At 40.0% G+C, this 24,522-nt stretch overlaps 2 protein-coding genes across 3 annotated transcripts; one reads left to right on the plus strand and one right to left on the minus strand.

Moving 5' to 3' along the window:
* Positions 1 to 206: 206 nt before the first annotated feature.
* Positions 207 to 21,401, minus strand: LOC117290989 (protein HIRA-like). 2 transcript variants are annotated; one of them, XM_033772586.1, is made up of 27 exons: positions 21,288 to 21,401; positions 20,026 to 20,088; positions 18,949 to 19,059; positions 18,387 to 18,477; positions 17,845 to 17,933; positions 17,097 to 17,192; positions 15,944 to 16,026; positions 15,341 to 15,418; positions 14,818 to 14,985; positions 14,547 to 14,600; positions 13,674 to 13,727; positions 13,162 to 13,232; positions 12,568 to 12,673; positions 11,994 to 12,200; positions 11,370 to 11,461; positions 10,634 to 10,799; positions 9,942 to 10,201; positions 8,686 to 8,926; positions 7,564 to 7,723; positions 7,044 to 7,137; positions 6,506 to 6,667; positions 5,969 to 6,027; positions 5,571 to 5,676; positions 4,586 to 4,708; positions 3,520 to 3,683; positions 2,488 to 2,582; positions 207 to 1,815 (listed from the first exon to the last, which is right to left on the minus strand). In XM_033772586.1, exons 1-27 carry the CDS (start codon positions 21,322 to 21,324, stop codon positions 1,687 to 1,689), a joined length of 3,159 nt encoding a protein of 1,052 aa, XP_033628477.1. In that variant the 5' UTR covers positions 21,325 to 21,401; the 3' UTR covers positions 207 to 1,686. The 2 variants fall into 2 exon arrangements, with proteins under 2 accessions (XP_033628477.1, XP_033628476.1); XM_033772585.1 differs by having other exon boundaries at positions 13,674 to 13,730.
* Positions 21,402 to 21,473: 72 nt separating this feature from the next.
* Positions 21,474 to 23,718, plus strand: LOC117290990 (zinc finger matrin-type protein 5-like). The gene is made up of 4 exons (XM_033772587.1): positions 21,474 to 21,636; positions 22,284 to 22,346; positions 22,641 to 22,712; positions 23,416 to 23,718. Exons 1-4 carry the CDS (start codon positions 21,513 to 21,515, stop codon positions 23,694 to 23,696), a joined length of 540 nt encoding a protein of 179 aa, XP_033628478.1. The 5' UTR covers positions 21,474 to 21,512; the 3' UTR covers positions 23,697 to 23,718.
* Positions 23,719 to 24,522: the final 804 nt, after the last annotated feature.

The following is a 24,522-nucleotide window of genomic DNA, read 5'->3' on the forward strand; positions in this document are numbered from 1 at the left end:
GTGTTAGACACATGTTTGTTATACAACATCACTTCCTTACAAAGATGTACAAATCTCGAGAAAAATATTACCATCTTTGTACATAAATACAGATTGTTTGTTCACAGAAATTAGGTCGTTTTTTTTGAGGTTACAAAAAGTTTCGCCTACATGATTATGGTAGAAATATAATCGTGTCAAGTGTTATTAAAGTTCATCATCTGGAGAAAAAAATAGTTTTTAAAAAAGCCCCCAAAGTCTTTGCGAAACCCTCCAAGATAATTCTAGACTACTTTCATTTTATTCTTGTGTTCACTGAAAAGACTGCCCAAAAGATGACTTCATATTCAAGGTTTTCTAAAAAATATGCCACTGTTAATTATTGGGGATATTTCTATAGTACTGTAGTTTTGTTTTTTGTTTTTCCTGTGAAGCTTTTAGTTGATATAAAGGGAAGTTTGGCTTGGTATTTTAGTGTTAGGTAAACTCGTCTCCATCATAAACAAATATGCAATACACTAGTCGTTGAATCACTTAAACCCAGTGAAAATTGTTGCTATAATACCCTTAATAGTTCGAAAACTAAAAAAGGTTAAAAAAAAGTTTGTATCACAACTGAATATTACCGTAAAAAATTCATTTCAGAATACAGTATTATTTGTTTTCACAGACCTTTTTGTGGTCATGTTACTTGTATGCAACTATGGCCATAGTACTGGCATTGAAAACAAGTACCAGACTATTTCCCTGCCAGCCTCACTATGAACTAAGAAGTTTGGGCAAACCAACTGTTTGCTTCGGGTGCATTCAACTTGCGCAAACATTGCCAAACATTGTGAACATACTTCTGAGATGTTGGTGGGTGATTTTAAAACATTGCCAACAATTTCGCCTGGAACGCACAGTTGGTAAGCGTTAGCAACCATAGGTGAACATACTTCTGAGATGTTGGTGGGTGATTTTAAAATTGTGGACAACAACACTATAAGCAGACAATGTTGTTTTCTTGTCACAACGAATTTATAGTGTGTTTTTGGTGGTTGATAACGCAGTCGGGTGGAGTCGAAATAACAACTTAATTAGTTGCTCTCATGATGTACAAAAGAAGACCTTCAATACAGCAAAAAACCAACGGTACAAACAAAAATGTATGCATTGTCACCATCTTTATAACAGAGTGCTGCTATTTTGACATCAGGAATCGTTCCATTGATAAAAAACGTCTGCGCGAACGATTGCAAACTGTTTGCGCAAGTGGAACACAACCCTGAAGCGAGTCTTTTAGTGAGAAACAAATGGTCCACCTGAGTTTGGGGAATCTATGAGTAAACTTTGAGGCAACTAGCGTCAGATTATAAAGCTCTTCTCATTCAGGATTTTTAGCCATCCAATCGTTTCAATCGATCAAAAATCATTTGCGCGAACGGTTGCAATCTGTTTGCACAAGTGGACGTGAGTCTTCTGATGAGAAACAAACGGTTCAACTGAGTTTGGGGAATTTAGGAATAAAACTTTGAGGCAACTAGCGTCAGGTTATAAAGCTCTTCTTGTTCAGGATTTTCAGCCATCCAATCGTTTCATCGGTCAAAAACATTGGCGCGAACGGTTGCAATCTAATTGCAAAAGTGGACGCACGTCTTTTAATGACAAACAAAGGGTCCACCTGAGTTTGGGGAATTTAGGAATAAAACTTTGAGGTAACTAGCGTCAGGTTATAAGGCTCTTCTCGTTCAGGATTTTCAGTTCTTCCTGGTACTCCGTGTACAATCTCTGCATCTTGAGATTGGAACCAATGATTGGGAGGACTTCGTCCAGGAGGTATCGTTTAGAGAGACCCTGAGGAGAGCAAAGGAGACGAGAGAACAACATTTAGAACGAAGTTTTATCGCAAAGCAAAGATTTTATTAGTTTGGTGGCATGTTGTTGCTGAGCAGTTTAGTGCCCCCGACTCAAGTTCTGGTGTTTTTGGTCAGCCCAGTGTGGACTTGAGTCCTTCATGTCCTAGGGCCAATTTCATTAAGCTGTTAAGCAGAAAATACTGCTTAACAAATTTCTTTGCTAAGCAAAACATAAGAGGGGGACCAGTCGCAACAAAGTAAACTTCATGGAATGTTGGCTGGTAACCTGTTTTTGCTGTGCAAGATTATCCTGTGCTTTGCAGGTTTTTGTGCTTACTGGCTTTATAAGCGAAACTGCTTAACAATATTCTGCTATGCAGAAATGAACTGGATACCAGTCGTAAATTGCTTATGTGACATGGTAGGTAGTACGGCTGGTAACTTAAATCTGGTAAGCATAATATTGTTGTGCTTAGCTACTTTTTGCCGATAAGCAGCTCTTGGGCGTGACCCTGGTGTCTTTCGGATTGGATGTAAAGCTGTACGTCCCGTGTGAACTTAAAAGAACCCAGTACACTTATTGCAATGAGGAATTTGGCCGGAGGTCAATGCATGAGGTCAAATGTCAAGGATCAAAGGTTAAGGGTGAAAGGTTAAACAGGTATCTTACCAATTCCAATGGTTGCCACTGTGATTCCTCAGCCCCCACTTTGTAGAACGGTCCCAACAACTCACTACAGATATCTCGTAATCTGCTCTCTTGCTCTGTAGCGAAAGAAATGGCCAGAAAGAAAAATAAACCATGTGTTTTGACTAAAATGTCACTTACTCACCAGGAATTCCACGACTTAAACTCACAAGGTTGTGGGTTTGAATCCTAGCAAGCTAACCATTGATTTCACAATGACTAGAATAAGTGTTGTCGTCTCGTTACAGAATCACCATTTCTTTATTTGTGCTGTGCATAATCATAGACTTTAAATCAAGTTGGTATGGTGGTGTCTTGCCTCGTCTTCCACCTCTGGGACCTCGGTTCCAATTTCACCGGGGGCACTATATGGATTGGCTTTTCAGTCCACTCCTCACAGTGGAATTTCCCTGGAATAATTCTCTGGGGTTTTCCTGCCACATCTCAAACTTAAGCTGCTTCAATGTCTTCTTTCCCAGTATAGTGATTAACACCCGTTTCACACAGGCGCTTAAGAGTCACGCAAAACCAAATTCTGAATTAAGTACACGAAAAGTTTGACTGTAAGAACGCACTCAAAGTCGAAAGATTGACTGTTGCAGTCGTTCGGAACGACTCTGGAACGCCTTGGTTTCAGACGTAGATCTTGTTAAGAGCCGAGCCTAATGTAAAGGTTATGTTAAGTTCGCCTGTCTGTGAAACCAAAATTTATTTGGGTCGACCTAGAATCGCTCCTTACCTACTTGGTTCGGCGCGACTCTGGAACGCCTTGGTTTCAGACGTAGATCTTGTTAAGAGCTGAGCCTAATGTAAAGGTTATGTTCAGTTCGCCTGTCTGTGAAACCAAAATTTATTTGGGTCGACCTAGAATCGCTCCTTACCTACTAGGTTCGGCGCGACTCTGGTGAGCCTGTTTGAACTGGGTGTCAGTCTGAAAAGTTCACTTGGCCTTGGCTTAACAACCAGAATCAATATATGGAATGAAATGAAAATGAAAGTATTTCTTCAACGTACCTTCTTGTACCAGGTAGCGAACATAAGTCAGCAGCCAGAAGCGATACTCATGACCAGACTTTAAAGCTTGAGCAGCGGACAGCTGACCCTCTAGATAGCTCATTGTAGAGGAGCGTTGTAGGGTACGGTTGGATTGGGACATACCGTTGGACTGCTTCCCTGCTCTGTGATTAAGAAAAAAACGAATATTATTAACGGCTGTAAACAAATGAAAGACGTAATGCAACAGTGGTATTTATTCATATTAAATGGTCCAAGACAGTTTATCAAATTTGATTGGTCAAGAGGAGATCACATGGCAATGTTTTAACTATTGACAACACGGACCGCAGGAACATAACATGAATTTAACATTTTCAAAACAGAAAATAATTGTTAAATTTACATTGGGGATAAAGGCTATTAATTTTGGTTTTACCCCTACACAGATGTGCGTTAACAATGTATACTCGGTTAAAAAATGCTCTGTGAAAAAAAAATCACAGGCATATTACTAGGGTGGGATTCAAACCCAAAAGGCAGTTCGAATCCAAGTCAATTCTTTCCCGAGTTCTGTTTCACATGACTCAAGAAAGTACACTCAGAAACACAAATTAAAAGTTAATATTCTTAATCCCGATGCAAATTTAACATCTATTAAAGGCACTGGACACTATTGGTAATTGTCGAAGACCAGTATTCTCACTTGGTGTATGTCAACATATGCATAAAATAACAAACCTGTGAAAATTTGAACTCAATTGGTCGTCGAAGTTGCGAGATAAAAATGAAAGAAAAAACACCCTTGTCAAACGAAGTTGTGTGCTTTTAGATGCTTGATTTCGGGACCTCAAATTCTAAATCCGAGGTCTCAAAATGAAATCCGTGGAAAACTACTTCTTTCTAGAAAACTACGGTACTTCAGAGGGAGCCATTTCTCACAATGTTTTATACTATCAACAGCTCTCCATTGCTTGTTACCAAGTAAGTTTTTATGGTAACAATTATTTTGAGTAATTACCAATAGTATCCACTGCCTTTAACATCTATTAAATCAGTGCGGTACCCGCTGCTAAAGTATATTCACCTGAGTAATGGTCCTTGCAGTGTGGTGAGGGGTCCGGATGCAGATAGCGCCCCCTGGGATGGTTGACATGCCTGGTGGTCTGAGCAGAGACTGAGGGTGTCACCCTGCTGACACAATAACATCCTAAAATCAAAAGGTAAAAACGGTTCACTCAAATATAGGAAAAATCAAACACTTTCGATCCTGGCTGTGCTCCGTGGTCATAATGGGTTGACGTGGCTGGCAGCCAAAGGCGCCCTTGCATGCCTGCTTTTCGAACACGTTGTAGCAGCGTCCTTCACAATTCAGGTCTTAGATGCGAGTAAGGATGATTAGCCCCCCAAATTATTATTATAGTAAAGTAACTAAAATAAATAACATTAAAAAATCTACTCCGCTGAAGTAGAACATATTAAAGCAAGACAAGTTCTCAAAAGAACACGATCTACCCGGCAACTAGATATATACAGTGTGCTTATACAAAAATATAGATTGCAGGCCTGTATGCTTCGTTTTTGAAAGGGCAAGGGCACCAAGGTATTTTCTTATTAGTAAGGGGGGCACACTATGAGGAAATTGTATATTTCTACTGGAGCAATTCAAAGGCAACAGGGGGCATTGAGGCAATCGCCTTCGTTGCCTCCGTGAAGTATCAGGTCTGAGATTGATACCTCATCATGCGATGCCTCAAGTCCCACATAACAAGTAAACAGTCAAATTATTTTTGAACTTAGAATGAAACTGGGACACATTTCATTAAAGCCTATAAACACAAAAACTTGCTAAGCACAGAAAAATCATGCTTAGCAGAAATAGGTTACCATCTACAATACAATAGAGTTCACATTGGTTAGAACTGGCGGCCAACTCATTTTGCTTAGCAAAGAATTAAGCAAAGCAGTATTTTCTGCTCGACAGATTCATGGACCGAGTCGTGGCTTAATGTCAGTCCACACAACTGTGAAAGTACACTCTGCATTGATGGCTGTGAATATACAACACTTACCAGCAAGACATGGATGAATTGTAGCTGTAGGATTTTCCATTGGAAAGCAGTATAGCTGGTACTCCCTGATCTGTTACCAGTGAATTTGTGATGGCTATATCACCACCTGCAGATTAACAAAAATAAAATTTCCGATTGTAAAAATAAATATTGTTGTCTAGCGACTGAATCAAAGATCTTCTTTCAAGGCACTGGGCACCAATGTTTGTATGAGAGAGATTGGTCGTTGCCAGCTTGGCGCTATACCCTCGTGGGAGATTTGCCGAGTTCCCTTGTTGGGAAGATCATCTTAAAATAGACACCCAAACAAATACCCAAACAAACCCCCCCCCTCCTAAAAAAAAAAAGAACCAAGAAAAAAAAAATTGGAAAAAAAAAAAATAGTTGCTTGGCCTCACCTTTCATGATTGGCAGTAACGACACTCTGCTGACTTTGGCTTCCATCCTCCTTACATCCCTACAAACAAAACCAATGAAAATGACCCAACATTACTATGGAGGACACAATGGCACAGACCCAGTTAAATTCATCAAGGATGCCCTCGTTTTGTGGAGCGAGACGATGACAAGTAAAATGGGACATTGCGCTCTTGAAGATGAATTAAAATTAAAATGCCAGGTACTTGCTTAATACTTGCACGACTGTTGTTAGACGTAAACCAAACATATTATAAACAGGACTGGCCGTGCGCGGAGACGATAAAAAAGCGGAGACTGTGGAAAAAAAACTTGGAATGGGCAAATTTAAAAAAAGGACATCCGCGTTTCCGCGGATGTCTCACATGCCTGTTGCTTACCAGAATAAAGCTGCCAGTCATACACTATCTGAACCTGGAATCCTGGTTATTTTGGCTTAGCAGAAAATTGTTAAGCAATATTTTCTGCTAAGCAGCTTTAAGAAATGAGACCATGATTTTTTGCTACTAGTGCCTTACCAGACATACAGTAAGCCTGATGTTGTGATGGCCATGATGTACCCACTACTGCATTGTAAAATGCTGACAACAGAGGGCAGCAAACACGCTGGGAGTAACCTCCGACCCTCACTGGAGAACATGTTTACAGTTTGGTTTTCACAGCTGACGCATACCACAAACCTAAAAAAGAAATACAGTTATACCAAAACCAAAATTTACTTTTTGACTGTAAATGGTAAGACAGTAGGAGGGTTGACTGTGCACAGTGTAAAGATGCATTCTTTACATATCTTATTGCAGGCTGTCCTAGTGCATGTTTCATTCAAAACATGTAGATTAAATGGTCACAGAGTAGGAGGGTTGACTGTGTACTGTGCAGATGCAATCATTTAATGATATATTGCGGGCTAACATAGTCTATCTACCATTCAAAACCATTCAAATGATATAATCAGACAGTAGGATTCACCAAATGATATCATATAGCAGGCTGCCGTCTGAAGAATGTAGATGATATTAAATGGTCAAACAGTAGGAGGGTTAAAAAGTGACTAACCTATTTCCTGTTAATATTGTTCCTTTACTGGTTAGGATGGATTCCCATAACGTCTCGTTCTCTTTCATTCCTCGGAGTTTATGTACAGATTTTGCTGTAAAGAAAAAGAAATTATATCCACTTTGAACCAAAATATACAAAAAACTAGTTACATGTATGTATATTCCCTAGAGGCTATAGACCTTATGCATTGTTGTCATCCAGCAGCCATCTTAGAGGTAAAACGATGACCAAACAATCAAAACGCACAGATATGTACGCATGGCGCACAGGTTTGGCCAATGCACGTCTTCTTTCTGACCTCTAGGTGAGGGCGCCCTACTGATACGACATCATGTGCATGAGGTCTATTTTATTTATTTCCTCAAAACCTCCAACAATGGAAAAGATAAAAAGATTAAAGTACATCAAATTTACAGTAAAATGCACATAAACACGTAATTAAAGAAACATGATAACCCTGACACTCTCGGACGACCCCCAGACTATCTTGACTATTATTGTTATTATTATTATTCACCTGTGACTGAGTCGCTGTTTTCCAATTCAACAACGAGATCTGGTTCAGTTGAGCTGCTCTGACGCGGCACATTCAGCTGTAACTTCTTGGGAGTCTCTGGGGTTGGTATCTTGATTAGAGGCTTGGCTGGTAACAACCGACTTGCCGCTTCAGATGAACCCTGGTTCAATATCAAAGGACAATAAATTTTGTTGTTAAAGATTGGTTGATATATTCTATAGACCCTATGCACAATGCACAGCGCACATAAGCGCATGTTTTCAAAACCAATTGTTCGGGTTGCAGAAAGTATCTTGATCAGTGGCTTGGCTGGTAACAACCGACTTGCCGCTTCAGATGAACCCTGGTTCAATATCAAAGGACAACAAATTTACAATGTTAAAGATTGGTTGATATATTCTATAGACCCTATGCACAACGCGCAGCGCATATACGCGCACGTTTCTTCCAAGACCGCACTGTCCGGGGTTGCGTAGTGTTTTTTGATCAGTGGCTTGGCTGGTAACAACTGAGTTCAAATTTGTTATTTTGTGCATATAATGAGACACACCAACTGAGAATGCTGGTCTTTGACAATTATCAAAGGTGTCCAGTGTCACTAAGAATAATTAACAAGAATCAACAGGGTCCAGCCACCCACCAAGTTTATCAAGAATCCTCACATTGTTACAGAGCTGCCAACAACAATCACAGAGATGTTTAGCACTCGAGAAGGCTCTGCTAGGGTCGAAAAATTAATTTTTGGGGTTGGAACAGAAGATTGCAACAGCTAACTCGATGTTCTCTTAGGTATTACATGTAATGTAGTAGGGAAAAAATGTCCACAATTTGGGAGATTTTCAAGTTCGTTCATCAATACAGGGAGAGATTGGTTTATTTTCATGGAAATTACTGCAGAGTCAGAGAGAGTTGGCACTCTGCCGTGAATGCTAAAAATCCCTTTATCAAAAAAATATTGACATTTTGGACATTCTTGCACAGTGCATACAAAACTTTTTTTGCAATAGGTACTAGTCTTATCTCTAGTTAGGACAAGTTACCCGTCCTAACTTAGGACTATCCATATGTTAGGACTATCCTAACTCTTTGTTAACTCGACCCCTGAATTGAAAAGTCACTTACACCAGCAACTGAGGTCCCGCTGGAAGTTGGCGTCGCTGCAGCTGCACTAGCTGCTGCAGCAGCGGCAGCAGCAGCAGCTGCAGCAGCAATTCTCTGCTGTGTCCTGTACTCCTTGCGAGGCTTCTTAATGATGGGTTTATCTGAGGAGGCGTCTCCTCGTTTCCCCTTCAGGGATTGAGAGGAACGAGGAGGGGTGGAGGCTACGACGGGTCCATCTTTCAGTTTGGATACATCTTTGGTTCTGGTGGGAGAAAAACACAATTAAGAATCAATTTATAACTTAGTTTTCCATCCTCCACAAGTAATAATTGTTAAGAAACACTTTGGATAGAAAGTGGTAGAAACAGTTAAGTGAATGGGATTGAGCGGTGGTAGCCAAAGTATTAGTCCAGCCGATTTCCTACCTTCCGCTCATGTAGCAGCTAATAAGCAGGACAGTTCTTCTCAGAACCAAGAAGTCGCCAGAATACCTAAAGATTTACTCCGCAGTAGTAGAAAAGTCTACCGAATTAATAAAAACCTGTATGCAATAGTAGAATATAATCTAATAAAAGGACCTAATCTACCCAGCTAGCAGATCACCGCATACCAAATATAACAAGTCACTATATGGAAAAGTTTGCTGTAACACCATGTAATGACTATGGGTGCGTTTTGGCGGCGGTAACCAAAAACTGTATCGGTTGTTGGCTCTGCTGTTCAGACTGAACAATAACCGAGTTGTGCAGCTTTGTTTCTTTTCTTAAATGGAGAAACAGAACTAGTGACTTGTTACATAGGGTTTGAAACTTTGCATGGTGGAAATACGATATGGAAAGGTTTGCTGTCATACCATGTAATGACTATCTCTAAATGAGTCGGGGTGGTTCTAAAAAGAACTGTTGGTTTTTAACTCGACGTTTCGATCAGTATGCTCTGATCGTCTTCTGGAGAAAGCTGAAACAGTTAAGTGAATTTGCTTTCTCCGGAAGACGATCAGAGCAAACTGATCGAAACGTCGAGTTGAAACCAACGGTTCTTTTCAGAACCAACCCAACTCATTTAGAGATAGTCATTACATGGTATGACAGCAAACCTTTCCATATCGTATTTCCACCATGCAAAGTTTCAAACCCTACTTAACAAGTCACTAGTTCTGTTTCTCCATTTAAGAAAAGAAACAAAGCTGCATAACTCTATCGCAAACATAAATGGCCGTCCACTTTAACAACAACCTTAATCACTTTAAAAATAAACAGACTGAGTAACATCCTTACTTATCAGCATAAGCAGCAGCAGCTTCAGCACATGCTGCAGCGGCCGCAGCCGACGCCATCGCAGCGATGTCCGTCGTTCCTGACTTGGCTGTGCTGACATCAGCTTTCGGGGAGACCTCGGTGACTACTGCGGCTGGTTTAGGCTGCTCGGCAAGGTGGCTCTCAGCAGTGAGTTTGGCTTTCTCTGCAGCTGCTGCTGCTGTTGCTCGACCATCCGTGGTTTGTTTCTGGGTGAAGCGACTATCCAACGCAGAAACAGGCTGGATAGATTTAAGGCAATGGACACTATTGGTAACTACTCAAAATAATGAACTTTAGTGTTTTCTAATTCAACCAACAGATAAAAACTCAAATAGTTTGTTTCTCTTGAATAATTCAACAGTTCAGCAGATGTTAAATTTGCATCTGGAATAAAAAACATTTGTTTTAGTTTTTAGCTGCTGCTAAACATAGGGTTTCATACTGCCTCTAGCTACCGGGGAATCGGGGTGGTCTCGTTGGTATGACACTGCTCTAGAATTGCAAAGGTCTTTGGTTGGAATCCCACCCGAGTAATATCACTGTGAATTGTTTCCACAGAGCTCGGGAGTATACAGTGCTCACACACATCGGTATACAAGGGTAAAACTAAAATCAATCAAACTTAACAGTTGCTGATTATTTTTCTTAAACCAAAGGTCATATCAACATACCACATTACTGTCCAGGGTCGTGACCCCATCCATGACCTCTTTCTTCACCATGACCTTGTTCTGACCTTCGATGAATACATTACCGCCTGGTTGACCCTGCTGGCTGCTGGATGTGGGACTATCAAAGAGATTCTGACTTAAGCTGCGGAATGGCTTCGGGGACACTCTGTTCAAAAGAACAATTTAAAGATTTGTAATAATTGCATTGTGCAAAAAAATTACTTGTGTTTTTTGCTTTATAACTAGACAACAGTATAGTAAGCAATCAAGACTGCTTAGTGAATCCCTTTCAAAGGCAGATGACACTATTGGTAATTACTCAAAATATTTATCAGCATAAAACCTTACTTGATTACGAGTAATGGGGAGAGGTTAATAGTATAAAACATTGTGAGAAACGGCTCACTCTGAACTGACGTAGTTTTCGAGAAAGAAGTAATTTTCCACAAATTTGATTTTGAGACCTCATGTTTAGAATTTGAGGTCTCGAAATCAAGCATGTGAAAGCACACAACGTGTGACAAGGGTGTTTTTTCTTTCATAGTTATCTCGCCACTCCACCGACCAATCGAGCTCAAATTTTCACAGGTTTGTTATTTTATGCATAAGTTGAAATACACCAAGTGAGAAGACTGGAATTGACAATTACCAATAGTGTTCAGTGTCTGTAAAATTCTCCATGTTTAATTCTCAAGTTTTTTTTAAATTCGATGCTCTTAACCACTCGGCTGCTTACCCGAAGCTTGCCTGTTGAGGTGCTATATGCAATGGTGTGATCCTCCGTCTGCCATCAGGGGTTCTTGTTTCTATCTGCTTGCTCTTCACATCCTGAGAGGGAAAAGGGGAATGTGTTTCATTGAAAATGCAAAGTAAATGGCGAAAATAGATTCTGTTTTAATGGGAACAAAAAATTTACAAAATTGAATTTCTGGTACTTGCTTAATAGTCACAAGTTACTGCTCAAATTGGAACTGATGATGCTGCGTGCACATATTGTAAGAGCGTTGTACGTGCGTTTAATATGAAGTACACGTTGGTGTGTGTGTTATAATAACGCTATGGGATGCTGTTTTGTCTACTTACAAAATGGCCGCACATCGGGCCCACAGGCCGCGTATCTAAGCTTGCGCCCCCTCTAGTTCTCTATGAGTCAAGCCGTCGATTTCACCAAACTCTTCCTAATTTCTTAATCTTAGGACTTGGGATAAGTCCAAGCCTTGCACTGTAACATGGAAACCCTAAGATTAATCCTAAGTTAAGGGTTATTCATCCTAACTCAGGACAGGATTAATCCTAGCGTTTCGTGAAATCGGCTGCAGTGCACTGAACCACTCGACCAAGACGATGAGACGAGACTCACCAGTGGCTGTCCCTCAATGAGGGCCGTCTGGACCACCGTCTTAGTAGGTGTGGTCATCATCTTGATCTTGGACGCCTGCTTCTCCTTCAGCTCTTTCTGTTGCTGCTGTAGTTTCAGCATCTCTGGATTCTCAATGATGCTGTTGGCGAGGTTTGTGGATCCTGACGAGAAGACGCTCTTTCCGTAGACTTTCTCGTGAAGTTTTGTCTGTTCAGGTAAAAAAAATAAATAGAATAAGGCCGTGTCCGAATGGACGGCTTCAGCTACTAGGGTTACGGCTAGATTTCCACCTCATCATGCGTTGAGGTATAGGACGTCCTTAGCAACACCCTTAACAACAGCCGTAGCCGTAGTTGTAGACGCTAATTACAATACGGCCTTAGGCTCCATTTAGCCTAGGCTCAACTCTCGACAATCACAACCTTAACCCTCCCACTATTAGACCGTGAATTTTTTTAAAGGTTTTTAAATAAACCAAAAATCATAAACCAACCCAAATTATGTAAGTTACACAAACATTTATACAATATTGTGCACTTCAAGAAATTGTCCATAAAGTAGTTGAACCGAATACCTTGTCATCCTTAGTGAGTTGTGAACCGACTTCATCACTGCTGAGATTAAAGTAACAGACTGTGCCGTCTACTGAGCAAGCTAGAAGCTCATCACCTTCCTGGTTCCTGGAAAGACAAATCGGTTTGAATAATTGTTAGCAACTTTGACAATATGGGTGAGTTTGATTAGCTTCCGTGGGTCGACCTCGGATGAGTCCCTGACAAGAGCTTATCGAACGATCACCCACCCTCTCGTGGTGACGTCACGCACCACAAGCAGGGCACTTGGGGCTGACCCGGGTGAGCCCCTGGGATGCCGTCAAAGCTATTCGAACAAACCGGGGCAGACTGGGGCCGCCCCAGGAAAGCTAATCGAACGCACCCTATGTGGTGCAAGATCTTTGCTCGACCTGTCAAAACCTACTGACTTAACCGACCAACAGACCGACCTAAATGACCTGACAGACTGATCTGAACAACCAACTGGCCTGACAGAACGACTAACCTCATTGACTTTAATAACCAACCAGTCGCCTTAAACAACCAAACGACCGGCAGACCTGAATGACCGATCATGATGAACTCTCCTTGACTGAAGAGAAATATTTACTTACCACGTCAGGTCCATGATGGAGTTATTGAAGATGTCATGGACCACCACAAGAGGGCGCTTTAATGCGGTCAGCTATTGGTTTAAGATACAAACACATTATCAAGAGCAATTCCATGTAGTACAAAAATTATTGGGGCTCATGCTACGGGTAAACGTTATTACATTATACACGTCAAAAGTACCACTTAGTGTGAAGAAGGGTCCAAATCAATAGCGTACTTTAGCTGCATTGGGAACCCTGCTTAGCCAAAATAATCTGCTAAACAACTTTGTTTCGGCTTGAAACACATGTGGGTGTGATCAAGTGCTATATAATGGCCCGGTCACACAAGCCTCGATAACGAGAACGAAAACGAGAACGTTGGACGAATGAGCGTGGGCGTATCCTGCGTGGAGCAATTCAACCAATAGAATGCGTTCTCTTAGCGGCGTTATTGTTTTTCGGTATCGCTGCAGTGTGATTCAGCCTTTAGAACAGAACATTGATAATTATTCTTATTGTTGTTTACTTACCCATATTGACACTGATCTGTCTCTACTGCCTATTGCACAGCACGTATACGGCTGCTGCTATAAATAGGAAATGAACAACACAAAAGACACAAAAGAAATTAACAACTAATATAATTCACACTGCTTTCAGATAAGCACGTTGTGAAAAACAAACAACAGAACAAGTTTGTTAACCTCATGGGTAGTGGATGTAATTGCTTTAAAGGCACTGGAAATTTGGTAATTGTCAAAGACCAGTCTTCTTACTTGGTGCATCTCATCATATGCATGAAATAACAAACCTGTGAAAATTTGAGCTCAATTGGTCGTCGAAGTTGCGAGATAACTATGAAAGAAAAAACACCCTTGTCACACAAAGTTGTGTGCTTTCAGATGCTTTAATTTGAAACCTCAAAATGTAATTATTATTAATCTTATATATTATATTATTATCTAATATTCATAAATACCCCAGACAGTTTGTCTACTCCTATTGGTGGAGAGCGCGTCATGTGGGGGTGTTTATACCGTTGATAATGACCAGCTGGAGCTGTTTATAACAAGCTGGCTTCCGCGTGTCGGGCGCGCAAGATTATCACGCGGAACGCAATTCATAGCTATAGTAAAAGCGCGTAATCTAAGCGTGCGTGCGTAATCTAAGCGTACGCGTGTACACACAACCAACGTGCATCAAACAGATTCTTCACTAAGTTTTTGAAAAAACATTTCAAACCTTGAATTCTCAATTGTTTAAGTGTCTATAATTGTATTTTTAACGTTTTTTAACAAAAGGGAATTTATGAATGGGAATAAAAAAGTAGTGACTCGTTCTTAAACGTCCGTAGTGTCTACTGCCTTTAAAATGGTAAATAAATTCAAGCTGACAAATCTTACCTTTGATTGGTTACCTCTTTTGATTGTTCTTGTAAAAATGTTAGAGTTGAACCTCTGCAATGAAATTAAAAAAATAAACAATTCAAATATTATATTTAATTTTGTATTCATTTATTTGCTTTAAACTTATTTCATACAGCATCCACAGCACAACCGCCAAAAATGTCAGAAGAGAATTCTGTGGTAAAGATTCCTTATGAAGTTAGGTTGTTTTGTGGATTTAAATTTAACCATCAAATTGCCAAAATAAGAAATGGTGTTTTCCACTTACCACACATGTGACTGCTTTGCGGTGTCCAACAAAGTCCATATTAGCTTTCCAGCCCTCTCGGTCAATGATCTGAGCTGTTGGTCCCCTGTTGTTCATTGCATGTGCAGATACAACATAGGCGCCATCGGGGGACCAGCTAAGTCTCAATATATGTGTTGTACCCCCACACTGCGTCAGGAAGGCAACAAAAGTAAAATAATTATAAAACATGGTACTTACACAACAAATCACATAAACATCTTGATCCAATTTCATTGGCTTTAAAGCCTGTAAGCACAACAAACTTGCTTAGCACACAAATGTTTGCTTAGCGAAAAATACGATACCAGCTAGAGCACCATACCATACCAATGATGCAACTAGTACCACAGTCATTTCTTGCTTAGCCAAAAAATTGTTTAGCAGATTTGTTTAACTTGTGCTTCATAGTACCTTGCATGCTTAGCTTAGAGGTGATATAATCAGTGATATATTTTCTTCCAGTAGGAGTCTCATGGTCGACAAACAAAAAAATATGACAAACCTCTTCAAACGGCTCGAAGATTGCCGTCTCCTCTTTCCAGTCCATCGTTCTCCAAATCCTTAGACTTTTATCGTCAGACTAGTAGAGAAAAGAATAATACAGCAAATATAAACACAATGATCTCAGAATGAATACGTATGAAACTAGCAAGTATATAATACAGGAAAGTATCCTTGCCAAAATTTAGGATTTGAACTGACCGAAATCAATAAAAAAAAAAGATTTTTGGGGTTGAACAAAGAATTGACTAGAATGGGATTCGAACCAACGACCTCCGGATTAACATGCCGGCGCTCTACCAACACACAGGTGTATGGGTTATAAAAAAAATATTCGAAAGATATAGACGATTTGACCAATGTTTACATTCAAACCGCCCTCTGTTGACAAAACACTGTATACGTCATGTTTCGACAGGCAAAAAGACGCGTAGTCATGGTAAGATTATATACACTTTGTAGCTGGCTGCCAAAACACAAAGGTTTTGCCCGGCGGTATGCACGCGAATCATGTTATGGTTTTCGAGTAACGTCAGATGTCACATCGTCTATAGCTATATTGGCTTTACTCAAACTACAACAGTTCTTAATGATGTGTACACACCTGAGATGCGATGTATTTTCCCACTGGGTCCCATGTCACACCTTTAACCAGACCAGAGTGACCACTTAGTACAGAAATAATCTCTGGGGAAAAACAAAACAAAACAAAAAGAGAATTTATCAAATAATGCAGAGAGCAACTACCTGAAAAATAAAAAGAGAATATAAAACAATGAGCTTACAATGAATATGCTAATTATAATCATGAATATGCATGATTAATAATAAAAAGAACACTTATAGTGGGTTTTGAGGGCCTAATTAAACTTATGAATAGATGACATGTTACGGATATTAAGAGGCAGATTATTCCAAAGTAGAGGACCAGCATGAGAAAAAGCCCTGTCACCCCAAAAGACAGATCCATTAGGCTCCACCCACGGCACACGTGTGAGCAAGAACACGTGAGCCTCTCCAATGCCTTTCTGTACAACTCTGCCGCGCACGTCAAGCATGCGCGCACGCATGTCGAACCTTATTTGTCGGACCTTCGTTGCATTGTGATTGGTCAATATACAATGGGGCGGAGCTTAGTGGATCGGTCTATTGTTGTGGGTTTGGGGAACATGACTGGGCCCAATTTCATCCAACAAAAAACACCACCAACTTCTGGGCTCGACTTCATAAAGCTGCTTCAGGTCAACGAAAATATGCTTACCCGAAAACGTTTACCATGTTTACCAGCCAAAAAACCACTAGTACTATTGGTTGGTATCCTGCTCACTTTTGCTAAGCAGAAAATTCTTGCAATATTCATGAAACTGGGGCCTGGGGCCAATTTCACAAAGAGCTAAGATGGATTTCACCAGCAAATTAAAAGACGATCAGAGCATACTGATGGAAACGTCGAGTTGAAACCAACGGTTCTTTTCAGAACCACCCCAACTCATTTAGAAAAAGTCATTACATGGTGTGACCGCAAACCTTTCCATATTGTATTTCCACCATGCAAAGTTTCAAATCCTACTTAACAGCAAATCAATCGTAGTCATCAAGTAAAGTATGATGACACAACACAAATTACTGTGGCCATACTGAAACTTGTCTTGCGTTGAATTTTAGTGCTTTGTGAAATCGGCCTCTGGTCATCAACTTTCTCCTTCAAAAATTTTATTAAACCCTAAAAGTGTGAATCTAAATTGTTTTATATTTACCTGGAAACTTGAGTGCATTCCATATGACAATACTGTTGTCAATGCTGCAGGATGCCAGCCAAGCATCATGTGGGGACCAGGCAACATCAAGGACATCTGTGGAATGGTCAGTTACTCATTATTCATAAATACCCCAGACAGTTTTGCTAATCCTTTTGGTTGAGAGTGTGTTCCGTGGGGTGTTTAAACAGCTGATAAAGACAAAGCTAGAGCTGTTTAAGACCGGCTGGCTTCGTGCATGCCAGTTTTACTTTTGCGGAACGCAACTCATATCTATTAGAAATGGTGCGTAATCTATCTGTACACACGCATAACAACAACGCAAACAAAACATTTGAACAAAAGTTTGTGACAGTTAACAAACTTTGAAAATTCACAGAAGAAACAGATTGTCACAGACTGTCTATATTTGTGAAATTCTTTCAGCTCGTGTTCACATTTTATGTACCCTTTGTGGGAGTATGCCAAACTCCTATGATGGGAAAATCATCTAAACAAACAACAAACAAACAAACAAACAAACAAACAAACAAACAAACAAACAAACAAACAAACAAACAAACAAACAAACAAACAAACAAACAAACAAACAAACAAACAAACAAACAAACAAACAAACAAACAAACAAACAAACAAACAAACAAACAAACATTCATTCCAAATACAGCATAATGTTTTGAAGAGGGGTAAAATCAGTTTGATGATAAATACTTAACTGGTGTAAAATCTCAAGCTAGAGCAACTTACCTCCAGTGTGAGATCGAAGTGTGTGGGCACATCTCCACTGTTCAATATTATTCTTGCCTGAACCGAAGACTCTTGAGGTCCCTCCATAACTAAACACATCGAACAAACAAAAGCATTCAAAAGTTGTATGACATATTGAATGACGTATTTATCTGCAATGTTTTGTGGGACAAACTTACGTACACGGACATTTGTTAATGCTCAGGGCAACTTAAATTTTCCCAAGTTTGTTTTGCCGACAGCCGGTCAGCCGAGGTTCTACAATTTCACAGGGAGTGGCTACTCAATATTCTCACTTGAAAGATCCAATCCAATAACTAATTATGACAAACTTTGTCTCATTTCCTTTTGTCAAGTACACACAGCGTTAATAATAATATTTATCTTCCAGTACGTGCTAATCCACCAATCAGATGCTCGAACTGGAGGGTGGTATAAATATATTGCACTCTCTACCTATTGTAGGGTTAGGGTTAGGGTTAGGGTTAAGGGTGGGTTAGGGGGTGGTTTTAAACACTGTTTTTAAGTAGTGTATATTTTACCTGATCATCTGCCACACCATGACCATTCTATCATCAGCACCTGAGGCAAGGTAGTAGCCATTATTAGACCATCGGACGCTGTTAACACAAGCTGTAAATATACAAGAACATCACATAGTCATTACACATGCAAGAAAAAAAATGCCATACACATGTAAAGTGAATGTTGCTGTTATTGGTTGCGCTGCAAATTTTGTGTTTAGCAAAGAAACTTTTGAGCAGTTTTTATTTTTTTTGCGAGATTGAGAGTTGTTGCTGACAAAAAGGGCTGAAACTCTGATCAAAATTTCAGTAGGTACATGGTACGTTGAAATATGATATTTCCGTCTTTTGACAACCTGTGGTTGTCCTCAATTTTAGAGAAGTAGTCTCAAGAACATGGTTTCTTTTTAAAAACATAAAGAGTTGCCCTGGTAGATATAAAAAGTCAATTTCTTATGCCTGTTCTGTTGTTTATGCACCTTTAAAGGCTTTCCATAGATGTTCAGATTTCTAATGGAAGTGCCCCTTTGGAAATTGAAAAATGCCCTTGCCCTCTCAAAGATTGATTTCCCGAACTTACCTAAATGATTGTCCATCTCACAAAGAATCTTGGGTACATTTTCGTTCTTTTCTTCATCTTCGTTGCGGACAGGAGCCATGTTCCAGATGATGACTCTACCAGAGTCTTCCCCTTATTGAAGAAATATTCAAAATAATTCATGATTCCAGAGCCTGCCAACATTTTGCATGGATTCAGTTATGCACAAGAATCAGAGATATTTAGAATTTCACTTAACATGGAAAAAGTGTCCACAATCGGGGAGATTTTCAAATTTACTTATCAGAATTGTACACAATAAAGAAAGATTGCTATTTTCAGGGAACTTGCTGCAAAAACAGGGAAAGTTGGCGGCTCTGAAACAATCACACTGCCCCACCCTCCCCCCCCCACCCAAAAAAAACTTGAACACAATCATACAGCCCACTCTCATTCATTTGCTCTCATTAAGACAATAGAGAGGTTTCGCAAGCGTGTGGATACAGATACAGATACGGATATGATAACCGTAACCGTTCACGTCAGCCGCGTGATTTTGTTTCGCAAACTATTAGTGCGCTCACATTCATCATGAGTGGTATCAAGCACGATACCAGTGAAAGCAATTCTGTGGGAAATGTTTTTGATCTGGGACAAAAAGACAACTAAAAGTCTGCAAAACAGTATCCGTTTTGTCCACGCATCTATGAGCCTCTTCATCCGTTGCTAACGTGTGTGCAAAATACGATAGTCGCGGATACGCGTCAAGTGAACACACAAAGTGTCGACGTATCGGTATCTGTATGTGTCCGTACACTCGAAACCTCTCTAATATCCAAAGTAACAAGATACTGCAGTCAGGGTAGTAACAACCCTGAACGAAGATATTGACATAAAAAAATGGAGACCACCAACATGGGACTAGATGGCTCATTTGGTAGAGCACAGGCACTGTTAATCCTGCTTAACAGTCAAATTTGTCTTTGTTCAACCCTAAATCATAAAAAATGTCTCACGTAGCCATGGAGGAAGAAGTACTTCCTCCAATACAATACAATACATTACAATACAATAAAGCAATATAATCTGATTTGTGACGAGACAGCAGCATAAATTTACCTTGTCCACCAGTGGCAAACCTTGATCCATCTGGATGAATGTCAATTCCAAATATCGGTTTTCCTGAAATTGACAACATTATAATCTAATTATAACAATAGTTAGCCCTATTAGTAATATAAATTATAAACTCTCAACAAGTATGTAACTTGTAAGATTTGGTTTGCGGTAACACCATGTGTGTATCTACTTGCCAGGTAGAGTTTGATTTAGAGAACTGTCGTGCTTTATTGTACTACCGCAAAGTAGTATGTACGTGTAAGTGACAACTGGGGAGGAAAAATTCACTAACACTTCCCAATCCAACACATGTACATGTATGTGGGCAGAGCATAGCCCTAGGGCCAGGAAGTGGGTCAATCATTATAAATGGACTATTTTATGGGGCTACTGTACATGAAATTGCAGGACAACGTTGTCATTGTGACTTCATGTTCTTAAGACAGAAATTAAACGTTAAACAATACCACTGTATACCAGACCCGCATGTAACTTCCTCTAAAAGATATTTTTCCAATGTTTTCAGATAGCTTTCCAGTATTTTCTGATATTTTATGTCAGTTTTCCAATGTTTTCTGGTAGTTTTCCAGTATTTTCCCAGTGTTTTGGTGTAAAGAAGAATTACCACTTCTTTTTTCTTTTTTTTTGGGGGGGGGGATGAACAAAAAAAGAAAAAAAGCTGACAATCGAATGCAGATCTATCCAAGTTTTTAACTGCAAACAGGATCATCCTCTCGACTTCATAATAACTGGACAATATAAAGATACCATACCCTACAACAATGGTGGCCACACGTGTACATTTCATTGAAGATCGTATAGTTTTATAGCGGTAAGCGCCCTCTTTGAAATTTTCAAAGAGGGCGATTACCGCTATACGATCTTCAAGGGTTTTTTAACAGGGTAACATTTTCAGCATCTGACTGCCAATTTTTCATGGACATAATTTATTAGAAAAAAAAAAATTTGTGTACAAAATAAAATAACATTTTATTTTTAACAATCATTCACAAAGGAGTAAACAGATTATGGCGGTCAGATACGGATAAATAAAAACTGGCACCAGCAAGACAAGCACTTCCTAAACTTAACAGATTAATCAAATTAATCCAAATGCTTGCTTGCAAAAAAAGAACAAAACTGAAGTCGAAGACTTTTTAAGAGTCAGGAGTTTGACTTTGTGATTGTCACTAAATTAAAGCCAATCACCTTGTCATTTTCTGGTCTTGATACATTTACAAATTGAATACCATTATACTCACCATCATGGTTAACCCATGTAGGCTTCAAAAGCTTCATTTTCACTCCTTATTTGACGCTAACGCGACCAAAACAAAGCCCCAAATCCGTCTTCAAAGACGTCGTGCGCCGTCCGCGTGAGCGGCCATTTTTGAAATGCCTGTCACTTCATCAGTCAAGAGAGGGCGCTTTGTCACAAACAACAAAGTTGCAAAAGTGTGTTTTAGAAACACAATTTCGGTGTCATTATGAAGCGGTATTACTGTGATTATTGCGATAAATCCTTTCCAGACAACAAGCAGAACCGACGAAAGCACATGAAAGGTGGACAGCATCAATCAAATGAGAAGCTCCATTATCTGAATTTCAAAGGTGAAAGATTTGAATTGATTGAATATTGGTTGACGGGTTTCCTTTTTGTGTACAAACCAACGGGATTTGTTCACTGTGGAAACCAATGGGATTTGTTCACTGTGCAAACCGATGGGATTTGCTCAATTCGGTCCTGAACTGAACTAAGTTCTAAGGCAAGGCATTGGGATTGGGGTCAATCCAGCAGCTTATTTTATGAAACTTTACGCAACTCAACTGTGAAGTCCATTTGCGCAACGTTTATGGCACAAACTACGCCACAAAACACAGATATAGATAAACATTGCGCTTACTACAAAGTGGACTTGGCCATGTATGGATTACGCAGTTGCGTAAAGTTTTTTGTGTGAAATCAACTGCAGAGCTTGCACGCAGTTTGCAGCCAAACACAGAAAAGAACATTGTAGATTTGCACATCCTAACTGCGTAAGTCCACTTGCCTGCGTAAGTCCACTTGCGCAATGTTTATGGCGCAATGAAACTACGGCTACGCCATAATTAACATTGCGCTTACTTTACAAGTGGACTTAGCCATGTACGGGTTGTGCAGTTGCGTAAATGTTTTGCGGCCAAACGCAGAATTTAAGAACTGTACATTTGCATCAATTATGACTAATGTCAAGAATTCCATTTCATTTTATTCATAGCTCCTGAAGAAATCTTGGAGGAGGAATCCACAAAAACGCCCTGCCAGAGATTTTATCGAACAGGTCAATACAGTTTGGACTTTCTTTGACACAATGTTTCCTCCAAAATGCTATAGATACTATTTGTTTACCTTTTTTGTTAACCGCAATATGTTTTGGATCAATACTAGGACTTGGGCCGAGTATGTTCCGTACTCTCAGACGTTAGGATGCATTCAACCCATCCTAAGTTAGGACGAGTTGATCATCTTAACTCGAGATAGGATTAATCCTAGTGTTTTGGGAAATCGGTTGCAGACCTCTAGTATTAATCATGACGTATGCCACATCACCATCTAGTTTTGTGTTTGCTTTCAGGTGAATGCAGTTTTGGCGTAATCTGCAGGTTCTCCCACTTAACAACGCAGAGAAGACACGAGCTCCTAAATGGTTTGTAGTCTAAAGGCCGAGTCACACTGCAGCGCGATAACGCAAACAATCACGACGCAAAGATAATGCATTCTATTGGTTGAATTGCTCCACGCAGACGCTCATTCAACCAATAGAATGCGTTGTCTTCGTTATCACTGCAGTGTGACTTAGCCTTTACACTTATTTCATATGAACCACCACTTAATAACAGGGCATCTACGTTAAGTCTCTGTTCACACACACAAAAGTCTCAGTGAATTTTACCCCATTGCCAACCCCACGACCCTAAGGTATGCCATAGGTTCAAGAGCCAACGCTATGAGTATAGAGGTAGACCATGGCATTTGTGAACTAGAACTTTGAAACTAGGTTCTAACAGTGTCCAATTTTAGAAAGCTATGAAGCAGAAAGTACTTCTTAGCAGTAATTTCTTTGCTAAGCACAAAATTAGCGAGGCACCAGTTGTAGCAACGTAAACTTTGTGGGTTTTTTGGTTGGTTACTGTTTATGCTGAGCAAGTTTTTGAGCTTTAAAGCTTCATGAAATTGCGTGGGAGGGTTTTCATTTATGACCCTGTACCGGTTACAGAGAATGGTCATGATTGGTACCATTTAGTTGGTGCCCACCAAGGCAATGCATTTTATCTTTCAAAAATAAAACTTTAAGTAGTTGATTAGAGTTTTGTTGATTATCATGGGTAAATGATTGTTCATCCTTGCAGAAATTGAAGAGAGAAAGCATATTGAAGCGTCACAAACAAAGCCTGGAGAGAAGACTAATCCTACAGTGGAAGACTGGCTAGAGAGTAGAACCAAGAGAAGGAGGACTGAAAAAGAGACTAGCCAAACAGGGGGAGGAGAGGTGGATGATGGATCATCAGATGACAGCATGGGTGTAGGCAGTCTACCACCTGTACTAAGAGGCATACCAGATCTTCCACCATCTCTTCTCCCGCCCTCTGTAGAAAGCCTGTTGCGGATTAAAGATGTGGAGTGGGGTTGACGCAGGGATTAACAGATAAAAACAGAAGGTTGTGGGTTCGAATCCCATCAGAGTGATTCGCCTGTGTGTTTTTTACAGAACTCGGGGGGAAAGTATTAAGGCCGTATCCGAAACGGCGACTTTGGCTACAGCTAAGGCTAGATCAGCGCGTCTGCCAGTGCTGAAGAATAGGCAGAAGCGCACGATCTAGCCGTAGCTGTGGCCGAAGTCACCATTTCAGAGTTCCCAGTTCAGACACAGCCTAAGTAAACAGTGCTTTTAAGATACACATCGGTGTAGTGGGAAAAACAAAAAATATTCCTGATGTAAAATTAACATTGGAACAAGAATTTGAGATTATTTTAACAAAGAAACTAATTTATTGAGCTGAATTGTCGCAATTTTGTAAATATTTTCGTCTTACTTTTAATCTCTAATGTACACTTGTTAAATATCCGATTATTAAATATGTTTTTATATGAACAAAATAAAAAACAAACTTTGATGACGAGTATTTCTTAATTTGGATTAACAATTTGTTACATTATACGCAGGGAATCCATTTCAACTATAGACCATGTAACCTTCCTTTACAAAAAAAGTGACTGTGTACATTCCAGTGCCTTTCTGGCAGGCAAGATACTACACTGGGGTTGATTTCACCAAGATAGTCCTAACTTAGGGGTGCGTTTTGGCGACCCCAACCAAAGCCCAACCAACTCGACAAGTCGGTTACCGGTTGGTCTGAACAGCATTGTCACCGTGCTCAACCGAACACGCGAAAACGCTCAACCGATAACCAATGTTTCTGGTTGGGGTTGCCAAAACGCACTCATGGACTAGTCAT

Source organism: Asterias rubens, chromosome 5 (assembly GCF_902459465.1).
Source record: "Asterias rubens chromosome 5, eAstRub1.3, whole genome shotgun sequence".
NCBI classification, from domain to species: Eukaryota; Metazoa; Echinodermata; class Asteroidea; order Forcipulatida; family Asteriidae; genus Asterias; species Asterias rubens.

Bases quoted from the DNA above. Each gene is read 5' to 3' on its own strand.
- LOC117290989 (XM_033772585.1), bottom strand. From the start codon at position 21,324: ATGAAGCTTTTGAAGCCTACATGGGTTAACCATGATG. The intron at 19,060-20,025 runs GTAAATTTATGC...TTCTTCAATAAG, and splicing joins GTTTGCCACTGGTGGACAAG to GGGAAGACTCTGGTAGAGTC. The intron at 6,028-6,505 runs GTAAGGCACTAG...TTTTGTTTGTAG, and splicing joins TCAGGCTTACTGTATGTCTG to GGATGTAAGGAGGATGGAAG.
- LOC117290990 (XM_033772587.1), top strand. From the start codon at position 21,513: ATGAAGCGGTATTACTGTGATTATTGCGATAAATCCTTTCCAGACAAC. The intron at 22,347-22,640 runs GTCAATACAGTT...GTTTGCTTTCAG, and splicing joins CCAGAGATTTTATCGAACAG to GTGAATGCAGTTTTGGCGTA. The intron at 22,713-23,415 runs GTTTGTAGTCTA...TCATCCTTGCAG, and splicing joins AAGACACGAGCTCCTAAATG to AAATTGAAGAGAGAAAGCAT.